Source organism: Teleopsis dalmanni, chromosome 2 (genome assembly GCF_002237135.1).
Source record: "Teleopsis dalmanni isolate 2A chromosome 2, ASM223713v2, whole genome shotgun sequence".
In the NCBI taxonomy this organism is placed as follows: Eukaryota; Metazoa; Arthropoda; class Insecta; order Diptera; family Diopsidae; genus Teleopsis; species Teleopsis dalmanni.
The window spans coordinates 54866255-54883744 of NC_051847.1; the positions used below are offsets into that span (position 1 = coordinate 54866255).

General features: G+C 26.4%; 4 protein-coding genes across 5 annotated transcripts; 3 read left to right on the forward strand and 1 right to left on the reverse strand.

Moving 5' to 3' along the window:
* Window positions 1-2: 2 nt before the first annotated feature.
* Window positions 3-5560, reverse strand: LOC119674574 (focal adhesion kinase 1-like; the record flags this gene model as incomplete). The annotated part of the gene is made up of 13 exons (XM_038085717.1): window positions 5451-5560; window positions 4712-4748; window positions 4567-4638; window positions 4026-4444; window positions 3687-3958; window positions 2960-3069; window positions 2668-2897; window positions 2322-2604; window positions 1924-2163; window positions 1724-1856; window positions 547-679; window positions 258-399; window positions 3-199 (listed from the first exon to the last, which is right to left on the reverse strand). Coding segments are annotated over exons 3-13 (2217 nt in total), but the record flags the coding sequence as incomplete, so codon positions are not given.
* LOC119684381 lies at window positions 677-1879 on the forward strand. Its single transcript, XM_038098416.1, has 2 exons — window positions 677-1049; window positions 1601-1879. Exons 1-2 carry the CDS (start codon window positions 701-703, stop codon window positions 1684-1686), a joined length of 435 nt encoding a protein of 144 aa, XP_037954344.1. The 5' UTR covers window positions 677-700; the 3' UTR covers window positions 1687-1879.
* Window positions 5561-8789: 3229 nt separating the features above from the next.
* On the forward strand, window positions 8790-9447 carry LOC119684382 (transcription elongation factor SPT4-A-like). Its single transcript, XM_038098417.1, has 3 exons — window positions 8790-8956; window positions 9034-9196; window positions 9256-9447. The coding sequence occupies exons 1-3, from the start codon at window positions 8888-8890 to the stop codon at window positions 9384-9386; spliced, it is 363 nt and encodes a 120-aa protein (XP_037954345.1). The 5' UTR covers window positions 8790-8887; the 3' UTR covers window positions 9387-9447.
* Window positions 9448-11281: 1834 nt separating this feature from the next.
* On the forward strand, window positions 11282-13542 carry LOC119681795 (transcriptional coactivator yorkie-like). 2 transcript variants are annotated; one of them, XM_038095082.1, is made up of 7 exons: window positions 11282-12362; window positions 12459-12541; window positions 12601-12753; window positions 12812-12921; window positions 12979-13150; window positions 13211-13263; window positions 13344-13542. In XM_038095082.1, exons 1-7 carry the CDS (start codon window positions 11620-11622, stop codon window positions 13440-13442), a joined length of 1413 nt encoding a protein of 470 aa, XP_037951010.1. In that variant the 5' UTR covers window positions 11282-11619; the 3' UTR covers window positions 13443-13542. The 2 variants fall into 2 exon arrangements, with proteins under 2 accessions (XP_037951010.1, XP_037951011.1); XM_038095083.1 differs by having other exon boundaries at window positions 12815-12921.
* Window positions 13543-17490: the final 3948 nt, after the last annotated feature.

The following is a 17490-nucleotide window of genomic DNA, read 5'->3' on the forward strand; positions in this document are numbered from 1 at the left end:
GTTTCCTTGATTCTTTTAAAATTTGGTCTTTTAGTTGGTTCAAACATCCAGCATTGGGACATAAGCGAATATAAACGAGGAGGACAATTATTCGGCAGTGGTAAACGTTCCCCATTTTCTAATTTAGTAATAACGTCATTGTTCTTAATACCATGAAATGGTTTAACGCCTAGCATCAATATTTCCCAACAACAAACTCCTGTTAATTAAATATTTAAAACGGCACATTTCAGATAAATACTTAATGCTAAACTTACCAAACATCCAAACATCACTTGCTGTTGTAAACCTACGAAAATTAATTGATTCTGGTGCCATCCATTTAATTGGAAGTTTACACATACTCGAGTGATAGTATGATTGATCAGATACCCAACGTGAAAGACCAAAGTCAGCAAGCTTTGAAAATATTTAAAATTTTTTCAAATTCAAGTATGTTTATATTGTAATAATGAAAATAAAATTTATTTGAATTATATAAAATAATTTTATCAAACAATAACATATCAAAATTATTAGTCTAATATTTCGGCCTACAAAATTTACCTTAATACATGTTGGTGAACTGACTAAAACATTCCGGGCTGCAATATCTCTATGAACAAACTTCTTAGATTCCAAATAGCTTAAAGCTGTTGACAGTTGATAGCAATATAATATTAAAGTTTCTCTCTTCATTCTATAAAGATAAAAGAAAAAAATGCGTTTTTATCCAAGTTCAGATCCATACTTCTTCGTTGAAGTAACTAATTGGCAAAGAATCTGCCGTACTCCTAATAAAATTTGGAAATATAAAGATTTAAGTAATGTTCGAACCATTCAGCATTGGCGTGATCTTGAAGGAGCACAAATGCAAATTGTGGAGAAAAAGGATTTATACTTTAAAGAGTGGATGCTATCAAGAATCAGGCCGGAAGCTTGTTTACCAATATACTATTGTACTGGAAATCGCTTCATTAGATTAGAAAAAGCATTTCCTGCTGGTTTTAAGTGCGCTCCGCTACCAATTAATCTTGAAGCAGCACGAGAAGTGAAAAGAAAAATCGACGGTATTTATACATTATTAAATCAATTTTTTATAAAAAAATTATATCAAATTGTTATTGATATAAAATACAGTGGATATAATTATATTAGTTCAAATGTGAAAATTTCTCTGATTGGTTTCCCTATTAATCTGCTATTTTAAAATAGCTTACGTTCTTTCGCTTGCGTTCAAGCTAATGTAAACTTTTATGTTGTATGTATTAAACATATTAAATAAGGCTTTGAACAGAACATTTTTTCCATTGCCAAAATTGGTAAAATATTATCCTTAGAGAGAAAACAATTAAAAATTAATATTTTTATTGATTTGTTAACAAATTATTTTACTATTACATATTGTTGACAGAAGAATAGTATCAGATTTTTCATTTCCATTGGAAATTTATGTTTCTTTAACACTTATAAATGTTACAAGTTAGTTGTTTCAATGTATTAACTTTGCTATACTGATTTCTTATTATTGATTTTAAATCATTGCCATATATGTAATTTATAGATGTAGAAAATGTCAAATATTTTTTAATAATAAAAAATCATTTTTACTATTGTTTAGAAGCAAAGAAGGCAGCAAGAAAAGCTGCAAAGGAGGCAAAGAAAAAGAATAAAAAAGACAAGAAGGGCAAAAAGGGGAAAAAATAATTAGATCAACGTAAGAATTACATAGAGGAAGGCTTACCTTTCACTATTAGTTTTAAGATAAGATCGCAATTCACCAAGTTTCGCTAACTCCATAACGATCCAGATCGGAGAGGAGCTGCAGATACCAATAAGACGAATTATATGAGGATGATCAAACTTCTGCATAATATCTAATGTACAAAAAAAAAAAAAATAATTATGAAAGAGTGGTAAGTTTCTATAATTTTATTGATTTACATGCTTCCTCTAAGAAATGATCTGAATTTTCAGACTCTTCAGTGGTTTTACAAGTTTTTACTGCTACTTGTATTACTGTCGATAATTTGGTATCAATGATGTCATTTTTATTTTTTAAGTTTTGCATCTTTTTGCCACTATTTTTTATATGGAATGTGCCAATATGAACATCGCCGAATTGCCCAACACCAATTACATCATTCAACGTAATTTGATTCCGATCCAATTCATAATTTCGAACTAAATGTGAAAAAGTATATTATTATAGTTTCGATAAATAAATTACATAATTACGCTAATAATCAAAATAATAAAATTAAAATATTTTATCTATTTTTTTTAAGTATTAGTGGTAAGTAATTACATATATACATATAAATGAAAGTAAATGGACAAACCAGTAGGAGTTGAATAATCTCCCTCTTCTTCAACTAAACCAATTTCTGCATAGTCTTCGGATAATTCTGGCTTCTTAGTCGATTTTTTATCTGAACCGCTTGAATTTATAGTATTTTTACTACTATTATCGATATCATCAATACCAGTTGATAAATTCTCTAAGCAATTGGTTTCATTTAGGTTTCCTATTTTTGACTGGTATGGCTGCCAAACTTTATATTCCAAATTGTTGCTAATTAAACGGCAGTAACCATCAATAAGATCCGCAATGCTGTCAGCAGTCTGAAAGAAAAATAAATTTTTATATTTAACTGGATTTTTTTTCTTTTTGTTTTTAATAATCACCGTAAGACCATCACAAGTAACAATTAAATCCTCATCATTACTAAATGTTGTGATTCGTATTTGAATTTTTAACTCACGACAATTACATCTTATATCAGTGGCTTCAATAGAAGTGGAAGAATCATTTGTTGGATTTTCTTTGGGTAGAGTATATGTTGTTATCATTTTAATATCAGTGAAAAATGCAACCATTGTTATGCTTGCTTGAGGATGAGTTTGGTACGAGATTCCTATAAACAGTGTATATTATTGTATATTAGATTCTCAATAAAAAAACATGCTTAATATATACCAATATCGTAGCCAACGTAAAATATTCCCGATATATTCCAAGCTGAGCTTAATGTCACGGCAAATTTTTCATAATTATAATTGTATAATGTACTAACAAGTTCAAAGAATCTAAAAATATAAAAAATATAAAAAAACATTAGTCTACTTTTATAAATTAATACAATTATATTATATTAAGGATCTAGACTCCCAATAGAGCAAATATGGTGACCACAATTGATAATTATAGCAGATATTACGTGCTATAAAATACGGAAGGTTCTACGTCCTAGCGCCACTCGTCAATCTTGATGAATAAATACCGTTCACCACCCCCTAAATGGATGTTACAAGCAGATTCCTGTGGGTTACCACAACAACAACAATAGTTACAATAATCAATATAATCAAAATAGCTTGTTTGTAGTAATCAATTATTATAAAAAAATTTTAAAAATTGTAATGTGTTATTATTATATATAATTTACAATAAATTTTTCTTTTTACTGTAAACTAAGCATATAACTGATTTTTCACATGCATCTGTGCATATGTTTATTAAAATGAAAGATGACATTCTATAAAGAATAAAGGTGCTACAAAACTTCAAAAAAAAATAATAATAGCACGGGAAAAGTAGCTGTAGTTTGTGTAGTATGACCATCTCCAAATAATGTTTGCGTGTGGAAGATGAGATACAACGTGTACGATAAGTTAATAAAGTATAAAGTATAATTTATTCTTACTTTGTAATATACTCCTGTTCACTATAATTATACAACTTCTTGTATGTGGACTGTATCATTTTTTTAAGATTCTTTGGCTTTATTGAATGTATCACAGCTTTCGGAAAAAATAGATTTAGACCAACTTCTTTTTCGACAAAGTCAACATGTTGCTTCCTATCCATAGACTTCGTTACATTAGTTTTTAAATAATAACGAATGCAAAAACAACCAATTTGTGTAGCCACTTCAATATCAGCAGATATATTTGATTCAATATAATCCTGATGTATCTAAAAAGAACAAAATAAATATTAATAATACTTAGATCAGTAATAACATTTTTATTTATTTATTTACCTGATCAAATAAGTTGTAGCAAGTTATGATGTCTTCTTTATATAGAGTATTTATATTACTTGGAATATACCTTACACGCAACTCAACCCGCCACACGCTATTTGAAATATATTTACCAACCTTTTGCTGTTGATTACCTAATTGTGCATAGTTGGGACATTGAACGTTCGTGCAATTCGCATTCCAAATATAAGCAAGCACATCCGTCATACATTTTGTTCGAGTAAGCCATATTTTTTCATTTGTTATCAAATTATTTAACCGAAGTGCATAATATAATGTGTTCACGTTATTGCCAGCATATGAAGTGCGGATTGTTTCCTCGATGATATTGCGTACGGTGTTATTTTCGTTAAAAACAATTGATCGAGAAGTTTTGTTCGGTAAGTAAACATGCAGAACGGAATCATTATGTACACCTGAAATAAATATATAAAATTTTAAATGAATTTTACTTTATTGTATATATTTATGATAACATAAAGAGTAAACTATACATATTTATAAATATATATAATTATATATGAGCTAAAATATTTACCTTCATTGTTGGTAAAAGAGTTAGGCGATTGCCCTGTATATAAATGTGGATTTGACATGGAACACCCTTTTTCTGCAAAGATAACATTTATATTTATATTTGTAAATTGATCATTTAAATGAATAGTAAATGCATTGTTACCCACTTTTCTTATAGCATATTAGTATCCATATTTATCGATCCTTTTGTTGACAATGAATGTTGATTTGAATCATACATACGGTAAGATGAGTTAACATAAATTAAATTAATTAATAAATCAGTTAATTTTATAAATATTTAATATTAACATAAATCCAAAATTTAATTTTTAATAATTAATCTTTAGTAGATATTTAATAATTAAATATAATCAACTGTAAACAGTGATAAATTTGCATTCCGGCTAATATAATACATATTTTACATTAAGTTGTAAATATAGAAATTCAGACTATATATAAGCTATTATGTAATATTACTTGTATATATACAATAAGCATTTTTAAATATTGGATTAATATTTCTAAATATTAATATATTAGAAGAATATATAATACATAGATTATTTGCAATACGTTAACTTGGCATAAAATTATTTATTATTTTATGCACTTTTTTAAAAACATAACACAATGTTTTTGTAATATATCCATATTCCATATGTATTCAACAAAAATAATAAAAGCAATTAGATATTAGTTATGTCATTTAAAAATAAAATGGCAATATTTTGTTCGACCATATTCGATTATGAATAATTTTTTACATTTGTGTTGTGTAATTATATAAATATAAGCTAAAAAATTTGAACTCAGTATAATATGTAAAAATAAAAAACAACCTACAATATTAATGTAACTTCTCAGCATTTAATATTTTTAAAACAATATTTTCATTTTTACCTCACTTAAGGTGTTTACGCCTCATTTGTTCGTGCATATTTTTTACACATATATTTGTGAAAATGAACTTAAATTCTAAGCTCTGAATAAATATATTATAAAATCGATTATTATTTAACACTATATAATTAAAATTAGTTTGAAATGTATTTAAAAATAATAATATTTATATGAAAAATAACCCGACACAAGTTACTGCATTTATTTAATAACAACTCTGCTGAATCGATTATTACAAGATTTAAAGGGAATAGTGGTACGTTGGAACAAATCAGCAACATCAGTTCAAATTTTTTGTCAGTGGTGATATTTATCTACGAGATAATCAAATTTCACCAATCTTGACGTATAAATCAAATATCAATTTTCACTCCATATGACATATAAAATTAACACAGAGCCAATAAGAAAATGTATAATATTTTAATTATGGTGAATAAATGTTGTTCAATTTTGATAAGTATTGTTTGTGTACATATATAATTGAGAATGAATAACAAAACGTATTAGTGTTAAAATTAATTTACAAAAATATTTACAATCGTGAATCTATTACTAAAATAATGAGTAACGCTTTAGAGAATGAATTTGATTTGTTAAAACAGCTAATAGTGTTTAAACAAATTGATAAGATAAATGAATAGCTGTACAGTAATATAACAATAAGTATAATAAATCTGAAATATGTGATTCTTTTTGATAGCGCTTTTCTGCAGACAATCATTTGACAAATGGTCACGGCAAATTTACGTTCTTTTTGGTTACGACTAAAATGCATGTAATGCAGACTACTGCTTTTGTACTTTTTTATTGCGATTAAATTTAAAAGGATATGTAATAGTACGTTTCCACTGCTTCCTTAGAAAGCTTAGCTTACTAAGTAAATTTTATTAACCATACAAAGAGCTTCTTTGCATTTTCACTTACTTTAAAATATAGTAAACAAAATTCGACCAAAATTATACGAAAAATGAATGTAACATTGATAATTATCGAAATTTGACTTAGTTAATACAAGAAACAAAATGTAAATATAACCAAAAAATTAGGCACAATGTAAATATTAACCAACAAGAGGTAAGAATTTTTAAAATATTTTTTTTTTATAAACAAATTATATAGTTGAATTATAAAAACATAAAAATAAGTTTATATATCAAATATATATTTGATATCATTATACAATTTCATATATTTTTTAACAAAAAATATTTCAATTGGATGTCAGGACAGATAATGGATACGAGCTCACAAGTATGCATGGTGCATTTATAATGTTTGTAATTCAATAAAATAAAATATTATTAATACTAGGAAAAAACATAACAATTGGGAATATGTGGACTGAGGGAGGTGAACAGTTATTTATATTGGCCATACAATGAAAGAAACACTTAGTTGATAGACTAATCAGTTTTGAAGATGGCAAGAGGATGTCCACACGAAAGAGCCGTAGCGGACATAGTGACTAGTCAATATATATTTTTTATTTTTAATTTCTTTATTTATTATTAATGTAGTTATAGTACATTTTATTTTTAATTTATAAGTTATTAATGTTATTATTAGTTGAAATAAAACTATTGAAAATTAAATAATTTGTATTTTTTTATAAATCATTGCACTTTCTTTTCTATATGCAACAACTGTAAAGAAACTCAATGTTACTAAGTAATTTACTTAGTAAGTAGTGGAAATGTAGTATAAATATGCTCACTTACGCTTTGCCAATAAAAATAAACTCATAGAAGCTGTAAAAATGTTAATTTATCCTTATATTATGTTGCAATAATTGTTAATAATATATACAAAATTAAATTTCCTTAAATTCGGAAAGTCTAAGAATTCAATTATTAGCGGTTTATTAAAATATCTGTGTTGCTTCCTGGCATTTTCTTTTGTAAAATTTTTTAAAATTGCAGTAATTTGCTCCTAAAAGGTACAAATTTTGACATTTATGACTGAGCAACACTCTTTTGACTAACATGAGGCACACAAAGACTTATCACCGTGATGAAATTTTACGCGGCATTTTATTTTTTCTCAGTTTCAATTTTTAATTTGCATTAAAATTGACACATTACATAAAGCATTAGTTTATTTTTTCTGGTATTTTTTGTACAACACGAAAACCATCTGTATTCACTTCCCAGAGTTTTAGTTAGGCATGTTCTCTTGATTGAAATATTTGTGATAAAGTTTTACCGGTTTTATGAACACATGTTTTTTTAGATAAAAGTTGGTTTTACATTATCTCAATTCAAATCATGAAAATTTATCTTTTGTAGAGTTGTACTTCATTAATTTACAACTGGTTTAAAAAAATCATTAACATTTCATATATTTTAATTTTTTAACTAGAGGTTTTTTATTATTTCAGTGATAGTATAAATTAATGAATATTATAAATAGTGAAATATATATTGAATAAACATTTACAGAAAGTTTCAGAAAAAAGTTTTTTCTCAATCGAAGTTCATCTTACTAACACATTTGTCCTGTTTACACAAGTACTAAAAGTTGTTTAACGGCTTTTAAAATCAATTTTAAATACACTTTGAAATCAGTTTCTATTAAAAACAACTTAAGGTTACTAAACTTAATGTTAATTTAAACGTTAGAGATACAGCTTAAAAATAATTTCTACATTAAATATCCGTTATCAGCTGACAGTTACTTTAAAAGTACTTTTAATAGTTTCACGGAATAGCCGTTAAAATTGATTTAGAAATTTGTTTTAAAATAGTTTTTAAGGCTGGTGTAAACATCATATTTTTTTGTTTTTAAAAATATTGGTATGGAGGTGTTCAAGGTTGTGCAGCATACATTTTGTAAATAGAACCTCAATCGAAGTTAATATCAAAATTTTAGTTGACATTTTTTATGGCTTTGGACATCTATGTATATACATACATAAATGGGTATATATATATATATATATATATAAGAACAATTGCTTATTCAAACTTGCTTATATGTATGACGTGGTATTGCGTAAGTGGATAAAATCCAGTCTTAATCGGGTCAGTGGAAAGACTTTTTCATGGAGGACATCACCAGTTACGGTGCTGATAATGCCGATGGATACAAAAAATAATATATGAGTTTACATGCGTTGATGCGGAAATAACCTAAAAGTACTTTAGTGACATTAATTTTATGGCGAAATTCATTCGTAGTTACTTATTTTACTAATATAATAAACTTAAAAAAAGAATTGTATTTACAACCAGTACTTAACGAATTCATATAAAATAAAAGTAACAATAAATTATTAAAAATGCGTCATTGCTTTCATTTTAGGTTCAAATATATTAGAACGCAAAAATGTAATAGATTACTACATCTGTAACTTAGCACTTTTGGTAAATGATACATTGTGTTCTTTTTTAAAGAATAGTTGTTGTGGGAAGGTTTGAGTTCCTATCTCTACAAGTATGGCTAACTTGAGCGTCCCGATTACTACACGACAACTTCGGGCTTGCTTGCTTTGTTCGCTGATTAAGGTAAGAGGAGATTTCCTTCGTGTAATCCCAAATTTAGTGTGTAAAATCGTAAAAAAAAATACTATATTTACTTGCAGGAAACTAATTCATTCGTAAAAGACGGGTGTGATAATTGCAAAGACCTAATTCCTATGGCAGGTGACAGAGAGGCGGTTGACCAATTTACTAGTAAAAATTTTAAGGGGCTAGTAGGAAGTATGGATCCAGAAAATTCATGGGTTGCCAAATGGCTCCATGTTGGTACGTTAATATGCAAAACTTATTTCATATCATGAACAATATTTTAATTTCCTTAATAGATGATTTGGAACCCGGAATGTATGCAATTTCAGTTGCTGGTGACTTGCCAAGGCATGTTCTGAGTTCTTTACAGAAACAAGGTTATCGTTATCGCAACCGCGATCGATCTGGTAGAAAACCATATGAATAATTTGTAATTGTTTCCTTTAACGTAATGAAGTAAAAACTACACAAATTAATTTTAAAATTAATTTTATCTTTTAATTTTATATATGAAGTATTATTATTCATTATATTAATTATAATTTAATATGATGATAATGTATGTTTGGAAGGTTTTTTTGCCGATATTAACAAAGAATATAACTAACAGCTTGCCAAAAACATAAACATTGATTTGTTAAGCACGGCTTCCTCAGCTTTTAGTCTACGAGTCTACGGTCGCGTTAATTTTAAAATGGGTCTCTACGGGTGTATATTACCGTTTAAATTTATTTATTTTGGTCATTCGTTACTAATTTCTAATATAACAATATTATATTATTAAATGAAGTTTAATTAACAATTTATAATTTTTCTATGATTATATTTTTATTATTATTTATAATGATACTAACTGAAACATTTTTATTAACACTTATTATTACGGTGGTTTTTGCGATTATTAATTTATATTAATTTTCAACTGAAATATTGACAATGCCAACGAAAAGATATTGTGACCGTCGTATTGTGACAGGCTCACTACACTAATTATATATAACTAAACAAGAATAAAGTTTTGTAGAGCCAGATAATAGTTTCTTCCTGACTTTTATTTTACGATGTCGATTCACAAGACTTTGGAATCAAAGTTCAAGACTTTTGGGTTCGAACACTTGTCTACATTTGTGTCATTATCGGGCAGTCCGATATGTGTATACCTATTTGAAAAAATCCGTGTTAGTTAAGCACCTGTCACTGATTAATTAGTGACAAAATTAAAACAAAATTAATATCTTTGCATTGATTTCATTGCACAATGATCAGTAGATACAATGGTTTTTACTACTAGAAAAAACTCAATTAGTATACGTATATACACGCGTTCCTCATACTCGGAAATTTTAGATTTAATCTGAAGCACGCCTACTTCGCAATCACGAAAAATGTCCTCGCTGGCGGATATTTCTTTAATTGCTGCAACATTTTTATTGTACTGTGTTATTACATCTTTATTATTTGAAAATTGTATATCCTATGATAAGAAATCAATTTCGAATAGGAAAGGGTAAGAAGGTGAATGAGAAATTGTTTGAAAAATATTAATTTCATAATTAAATGAATTCTTGTTAAATGATTGAATTAGTTATGCATATTTAAAATATCAGGAAATACAAAAAGGCTTTGTAGTTTGTTTTTTTATTCATAAAGCGTGTTACTTTATTGTAAATAAATTTTAATTTTTATTAATATATTTTCTTAAAATATTTTTTATTTATTAAACATCTGTTGTTTATTGTAATTATTGTAAATGAATTTTAATTTTTATTAATATATTTTCTTAAAATATTTTTTATTTATTAATATCTGTTGTTTATTGTAATTCTAGCTAGACCTTCTAAAAGTTGATTGAGCTGCGTATAACTCGAATCTTTAGAGACACTCTAAAGTCTTAATATAATCTAAACCCCTTTCTTATTGAAAATATATGTGGTTGACTTGTAAGTTTAAGATAGTTTTGTTAGGTTGAAATTTTTAATTTTCTTCAAATTTTTAATTTATTTTTTATCATTTCATAAAATTTAATATTAGTATAGATTTTTAATTTACTTTAATTGAAATTACTTTTTATAAACTAATATAATATATATATATATATATATATATATATATATTTATATCCTTTCAATAAAGTATTATTAATATGTATTAAATTATAAATAAATATATTTTCTGCTTAAACAAAATCATTAAATGTTTGCAGGGTGATTGTTTTTGCTTTGATGTACACAAAATAGATAAAACCAAAGTAATACAGACGAAACTCCATGATTCCCTTAAGAAAACGCGTTATTCCGTCTGGCAACCTTGGTTGCTTGAGTTGAATAATGCTTCTCCAACATTGCAGTGGCATATTTTTAAATACATAATTTTTTATAAAAGTATTTCTTACATAGATTTTAATTTGCGTTTTTATGTGTATTTATACAAATTAATTATGTTTTATGAGTTTAATGTATTTAATATAAGTCAAAAAATAGCAATTGTTTATATTAATGTAAATTAGAAAGGTGATAAAAAATATACTAAAACGCCATCTTTATTTGATTACAATCAAAAGATTTAAATTAAAAATTACCTTTTGTTTTGTATATTAGTTTTTAATATAGTAAAAAGTGGAACAAAGTTCGGTTTTTTATAATATAAAATATATCATCAAAATGTCGGTAAACAAAAATAGTCAAACTATAAAAGGAAATATATCTGCAAATGAAACTACGCCTACAACAAAAGGAGTTAACAATTTGGTAGTGCGTATCGATCAAGATTCAGATGATAATTTGCAAGCTTTATTTGACAGTGTGCTTAATCCTGGTGACTCAAAGCGTCCTTTACAAGTGCCTTTTCGAATGCGAAAACTTCCAAACTCGTTTTTTAATCCTCCAGCAGTTAGTGCGAGATCGCCATCAGTATCGCATTCACGAGCTAATAGTGCCGATTCCGCTTATGATACTGGATCTCAATCAAATGTGAATCAAACAACAAATGTTACCCCGCCCACTACATCTCAAACTTCATCGCCTCACACTACTGTTGCTCAACCTCCGACAATTCCAAGTAAATTACCAATATGTCATTCACGTGCCCACAGTAGCCCAGCTTCTCTTCAACAAACTTATGCTATACATTCAAGTAATATGAGTGGAGAACCCGGGGCGTGTGTACCAGAAAGTGGTCCGACAGGTTTTACAACTGGACTTGTAAATTTTCCACCTGGTATAAGCGCATCAAATAATAACGAAATTGAGCAAATGACCCAACCAACTGCACCAGTTCAAACATTTCACATGAAACAACGTTCTTATGATTTCGTAAGTCCTATTCAATTACAAAATGACTTGGGTCCATTACCAGCTGGTTGGGAACAAGCCAAAACAAACGATGGCCAAATTTACTACTTAAAGTAAGTTATTCATTTTCTTTGCTTAAATAATTTTTTTTTAAATTTTTGTATTATTTTTATAAATTTTTATAAATATTAATAAAAAAAAACTTTCAGTCACACAACAAAAACTACGCAATGGGAGGATCCAAGAATTCAACTAAAACAACAGCGCACAGCGCACCAAGCAATTAATTTTGGTTTGTTTACATATATATTACACAAAGTAATAAAATTTTAACATAAAAACTTTTAATAGCTAATTTAAGAGCTTCCCAGAGAGAAACAGTATCTCTTACAGATAATCTGGGTCCTTTGCCTGAAGGTTGGGAGCAGGCATTAACGGAATCCGGTGATGTTTACTTTATTAATCATATCAATCGAACAACTTCATGGAATGATCCTCGAATACGTATGATTTTATATAATATTATTAATGTAGTTAATATGGTAAATAACATTTATTTTAGCAGCCGATTTTTTACGAAAAAATTTGAAAGTCTCTAAACCCGAAATAAATTGGATGGACTTGCAACATACTGAAAAAGAACAAGAATTTTTTAAACAAAAACCCGAACAGGTTGAATTTGAACAAATATAATAATATTTAATTACGTATTTAATTTTTTATTTAAAGATTGCGCCATTAGCTAGACATCCTGTTAATCTACAAATGGATCCATTCCTTTCTGGCGATAATCACGCTCGACAAGAATCGAGTGACAGCGGTTTAAGTTTATCATCAAATACATTTTCAGTTAATTCGGAATTTATAACACATATAGATGACAGCATGGACTGTATTAGTGGTTAGTAGATTAAAATATTTAAGAATTAAATCAAATACTAATGTATAAATTTTTTAACAGAAAATGGTATAAATTCTTTAGATTGTCCAGACAATTTAGTGTCTTCTTTACAGGTATGTTGTATTAATGTATAATTAATTAATTTATTCATATCGAAAATGGTATTTTATATATGTTTTTTTTTTTCTTTTAGTTGGAAGATAATATATGCAATGAAATGTTCGATGTTCGCAACATGTTAAGTTCATCTTCGACCAAGCCAGATAATTTGGAATGGTATAAAATAAATTAACATTTAGTACACGTAAAATTGTATTAAATTACGAGTTATTTTTTATATATTACATTTTTTCAATTTTAATAAATATGGTATGCGATATAATATAATCACCTAAAAAGAATTAATTGTTATTATGGTTTAACTAAATTTAATTTATTTTTTCATATTTTTGTATTCTATATCATTAGGAATGTTGTTTAATGTTATATGAGGTTCTTCCTTAAAAAATGGCATATAATTTTCAATGTTATTCGAAATACAGTGTAAGACACTATAATAAGGAAATCTTTATCATAAAATATTATAATATCATAAAATGATTCATTCAAATAATTTAAGCCAATATACAATTTTTTTTTTTTGATCCATATTACTTTAATTTTTTAGGTTATGCCATTTCTGTTCGCATCAAAGTTTGTCATATATATTAATAATTATATCAGTCAGATTTATTATCTTTAATCCCATTTTTCGGGTAACAATCAAAAATATAAAAAATAAACATATTTGTTTGCATGTTTGCTATATATAAACCAAGAAAAGTTAATAGATTATTTTAGGTTTATAATTAAAAAGAATGAGAGCGTAAACACAGTTGAATATTTATTTCAAAATGTTAGGTACGTCAGTTGTCCTAATTAATTCGCATTTACAAGTATAATGATTTGTGGAACCTATTCAACCGTGATATGTAAGAATTAATATAAATTTAGAAATACCTATTCTAAATATCTAGACAATATAGTGGGCTGTAGATAAAGGAATACAGTGGAGTCTGGGTAGCGTAAACTTATTATTGCACAGTTCTGCTCACATTATCCAATTTCTTTATGCTGTTTAAATTTAAATTTATGCACGAGTTCAATATTAGTACGTTCGTATAAGTATTCTACGAAGAAACTAACAATGTAAAATAAAACAAGATAAATAATTGTTTTTTGTAGTTGCTTATGAAATATTTAATGTGGTTTTTCAATTCGAAATTTGTTGTTCAGGTTAATTGGATGTACACGGAGGTATACTCTACTCAACCTACACTGTAATTTAGTCTAGACTTTTAACATTAATTCATAACGTAGCTGATCAGCAGATAACTTTCCACTGAAATCGGTCTTTCGTTCTTATCAATAAACATTCTGACAAGTTGAAAAAAAATCTTATCAGACTGTTCAGAGCCGGGCATTCGTAAAGAAAATGTTTAATAGTTTCTTTTTCCTTAAAGATTCCACAATTACAATAAGAACCAAGAAATGTACAGTTTTTCTGAGTGGATTGCTATACATCAGCGGCTAGAGAAGTGTAGTAAGTCTAACAGTATTCACGCGAGAAATGAGTGAATACTAATTTTTTTAATTTATAATGAGTTTTCAAGAGTTTTGTATTGTATTGTAATAAGAGGACCATATTAACCGGAAAGTTACACATGATCTAAGTTTTTTCCATTGGTTATTAGCAAACTGAAGAAAGTAGATATGAGTACTTCTAAGTACAATCTGCAGTGAAACATAAGTCGGTAGCAATAGAAATACATCTAGATTCTAGATCATCTGATTTTTCTTTTTTTTTAATGTTCCTCGCCAAACAAATATATAATAAATATATAAAAATTTTTCTTAAATGAAATAAAAGCAGATATTTTTGATACTATATACACGTAAATAAAGTCACTATAGGAAAAAATTTAATCTAATTTTCTTAAATCTCTAGCTTAAAATAGTATAATCATATAGATTATTTTATTAGACAAAATTGTAATACAAAATAATTATATATATAAAACAACAACAAAAAACCATTTAACTTAGATTCCAACAGCCCCATATGCAACTTTATTGATATAATTTCCATGTATAAATCACGTTTTGAGCTAAGCATATCAACTGATAATGTAAGGTAAGAGCTTATCTGTCTTTAAATTTAAATTCTTAAATTCAAAGTAAATGTCAAAAATTGAAAAGCTGTAAATATTACTTTAAATTATATATTAGTATGCCCTGTGCTTATTTAAATAGGTTTATAAAGCACAATATATTTATAACGGATAAAAAAATTATAGATACAGGTAAGTATTTTAAAGAAACAGTTGAAAAGGGAGTGTAAAAAAGTATATACAAAAAAAGTCATAGTAGACAATAGGTCAACTATTACCAGAGTGGTAATTCTGGTATTGTCAAGAGTCTACTTTAAAAGTAAGTAGAAGAATATGTATTTTAATATTAGGCTAGTTATTAACCCGAATTAATCTTGGTTCCTCACATTTAAACATATTAAAAATGAGAAAAAAACCTACTTTATGCTATTTGAAAAAAAGGACTTAAGTTATTTTTAATTTGAAAGTAAATGATATGGAAATCATATGTAAACGGTTCGTTTTTTTTTTTGAATTTTATTTAAAACTAATGAACGGATATAATTATTATTTTGATGATTATCGAAAATATCTACATAATTTAATTTGTCTTCACAACTGTGGTTTTGAGATAATGTCTTATGGAACAAGCAGTTTTTTACATTAAGAATAATCACTACTGAAATCTCATTTTCCGCATTGTCCCAATTTTTAATTCAAGTAGATAGTAGATAATTCAAGTAGATAGCTTGAATACTATGGTGAGCTGATAACTTCTGAAGTTATTAATTTAGTATTTATGAGTACTGTTCGTTACCAAAGTTATTGTATCATATAGATATGAATTGCATAACTCAACCAAAAGTCTAAAATAGAGGTTTAATGATAAAGATTAGGATACGAAATTTTTGATGTATAAAAAAAGTTATTAAGAGATTACTTATAATTCTCTGCAACAAATTTAAATAATATATACATTCAAAAATATTTTGTTAAAGTTAAGATCATAACATATGTTATTTTTGTAGCAGATTAACTCTTAGTAATTTTAATTACTAAGTTTTTTTATGTTTTAGAACATTGTTACAATTTCCGAGGTTTATAGATGATTTATGAAAACTGTAATTTAATTTTTTTTTTTCAGAATTTTAATAAGAATAATTATTTTTATGTAAAATCCTCAACATTATTTTTTGAACTAATTATATCAGATATTTGCTAATGATTTTTAATAAGTACTTACTTTCTTGTTGATGATACCTTTCACACAAATAGTGATATTGCGGAGGAATAATTAGTTAACAAAATTTCAATTTCCAATTATTAACTTATAATATATAAATTATTATTTCATATTATAAACTTCAATGAATTTTAAATATACACATTTCTATAATAAGCAAGACAAAATTGTTATTGTTGAAAACTTGTTTTTTTTTACATAGCCTTTTATTTCATTTTTACTTCTTGTTCTCTTATTTACACTTTACATCCAAAAAGAATAATATATGTACGTAACAATGTATTAACATCGGCAGCATTGAAACGCTTAAGTTTTGGCTTGAGAATTTCCATAAAAATTATTAGCAAAATTAATTTGCAATTAAAAAATTGCATATTATTTTGGAAACACACATTGTAAATTATGCACTACTGACAAAATTTCCTAAAGGGTAAAAAAATGCATTTAAGTTAGATTTATAGTATGTCAACCTAAAAACGCCACTTTAAGTATTAAAAACATTTTTCCTATAAAAAAATGAAATTAACTAAATTTTAGTACTAAAATTTTCATAGACGAGAGGTAGTTTAATTAGTCTTATACTGCATAAACATTATGAGAAAAAATTTAAAAATAATTAAGATTTATTAGGGTGGCAAACATCATTAATTTTTTTTTATTTGCATTCTTTGGAGAAGAAATATTTTCAAAGATATTGTTCGTTATGAAGTTTTTAAATATTTTACATAATTCGATCAATTTTTTATTGAATTGTATCCAATAATATTACTCTCTAAGCTTATATACTTTTTTTTGCTACTACATATGTGTGGAATAACATCTGGAAATGCTTTATATTAAAAACAGAAGACAAAACAAATTTTTTATCTTAACATTTGTATATACATACATAGGTAAGTCAGAATACTAAACTATAATATATATGCCTGACTTACATATATATATATATATTTTATATATATATATAT

Bases quoted from the DNA above. Each gene is read 5' to 3' on its own strand.
- LOC119684381 (XM_038098416.1), top strand. From the start codon at position 701: ATGCGTTTTTATCCAAGTTCAGATCCATACTTCTTCGTTGAAGTAACT. The intron at 1,050-1,600 runs GTATTTATACAT...ACTATTGTTTAG, and splicing joins AGTGAAAAGAAAAATCGACG to AAGCAAAGAAGGCAGCAAGA.
- LOC119681795 (XM_038095082.1), top strand. From the start codon at position 11,620: ATGTCGGTAAACAAAAATAGTCAAACTATAAAAGGAAATATATCTGCA. The intron at 12,754-12,811 runs GTATGATTTTAT...CATTTATTTTAG, and splicing joins ATGGAATGATCCTCGAATAC to CAGCCGATTTTTTACGAAAA. The intron at 13,151-13,210 runs GTTAGTAGATTA...ATTTTTTAACAG, and splicing joins CAGCATGGACTGTATTAGTG to AAAATGGTATAAATTCTTTA.
- LOC119684382 (XM_038098417.1), top strand. From the start codon at position 8,888: ATGGCTAACTTGAGCGTCCCGATTACTACACGACAACTTCGGGCTTGC. The intron at 8,957-9,033 runs GTAAGAGGAGAT...ATTTACTTGCAG, and splicing joins TGCTTTGTTCGCTGATTAAG to GAAACTAATTCATTCGTAAA. The intron at 9,197-9,255 runs GTACGTTAATAT...TTTCCTTAATAG, and splicing joins TGCCAAATGGCTCCATGTTG to ATGATTTGGAACCCGGAATG.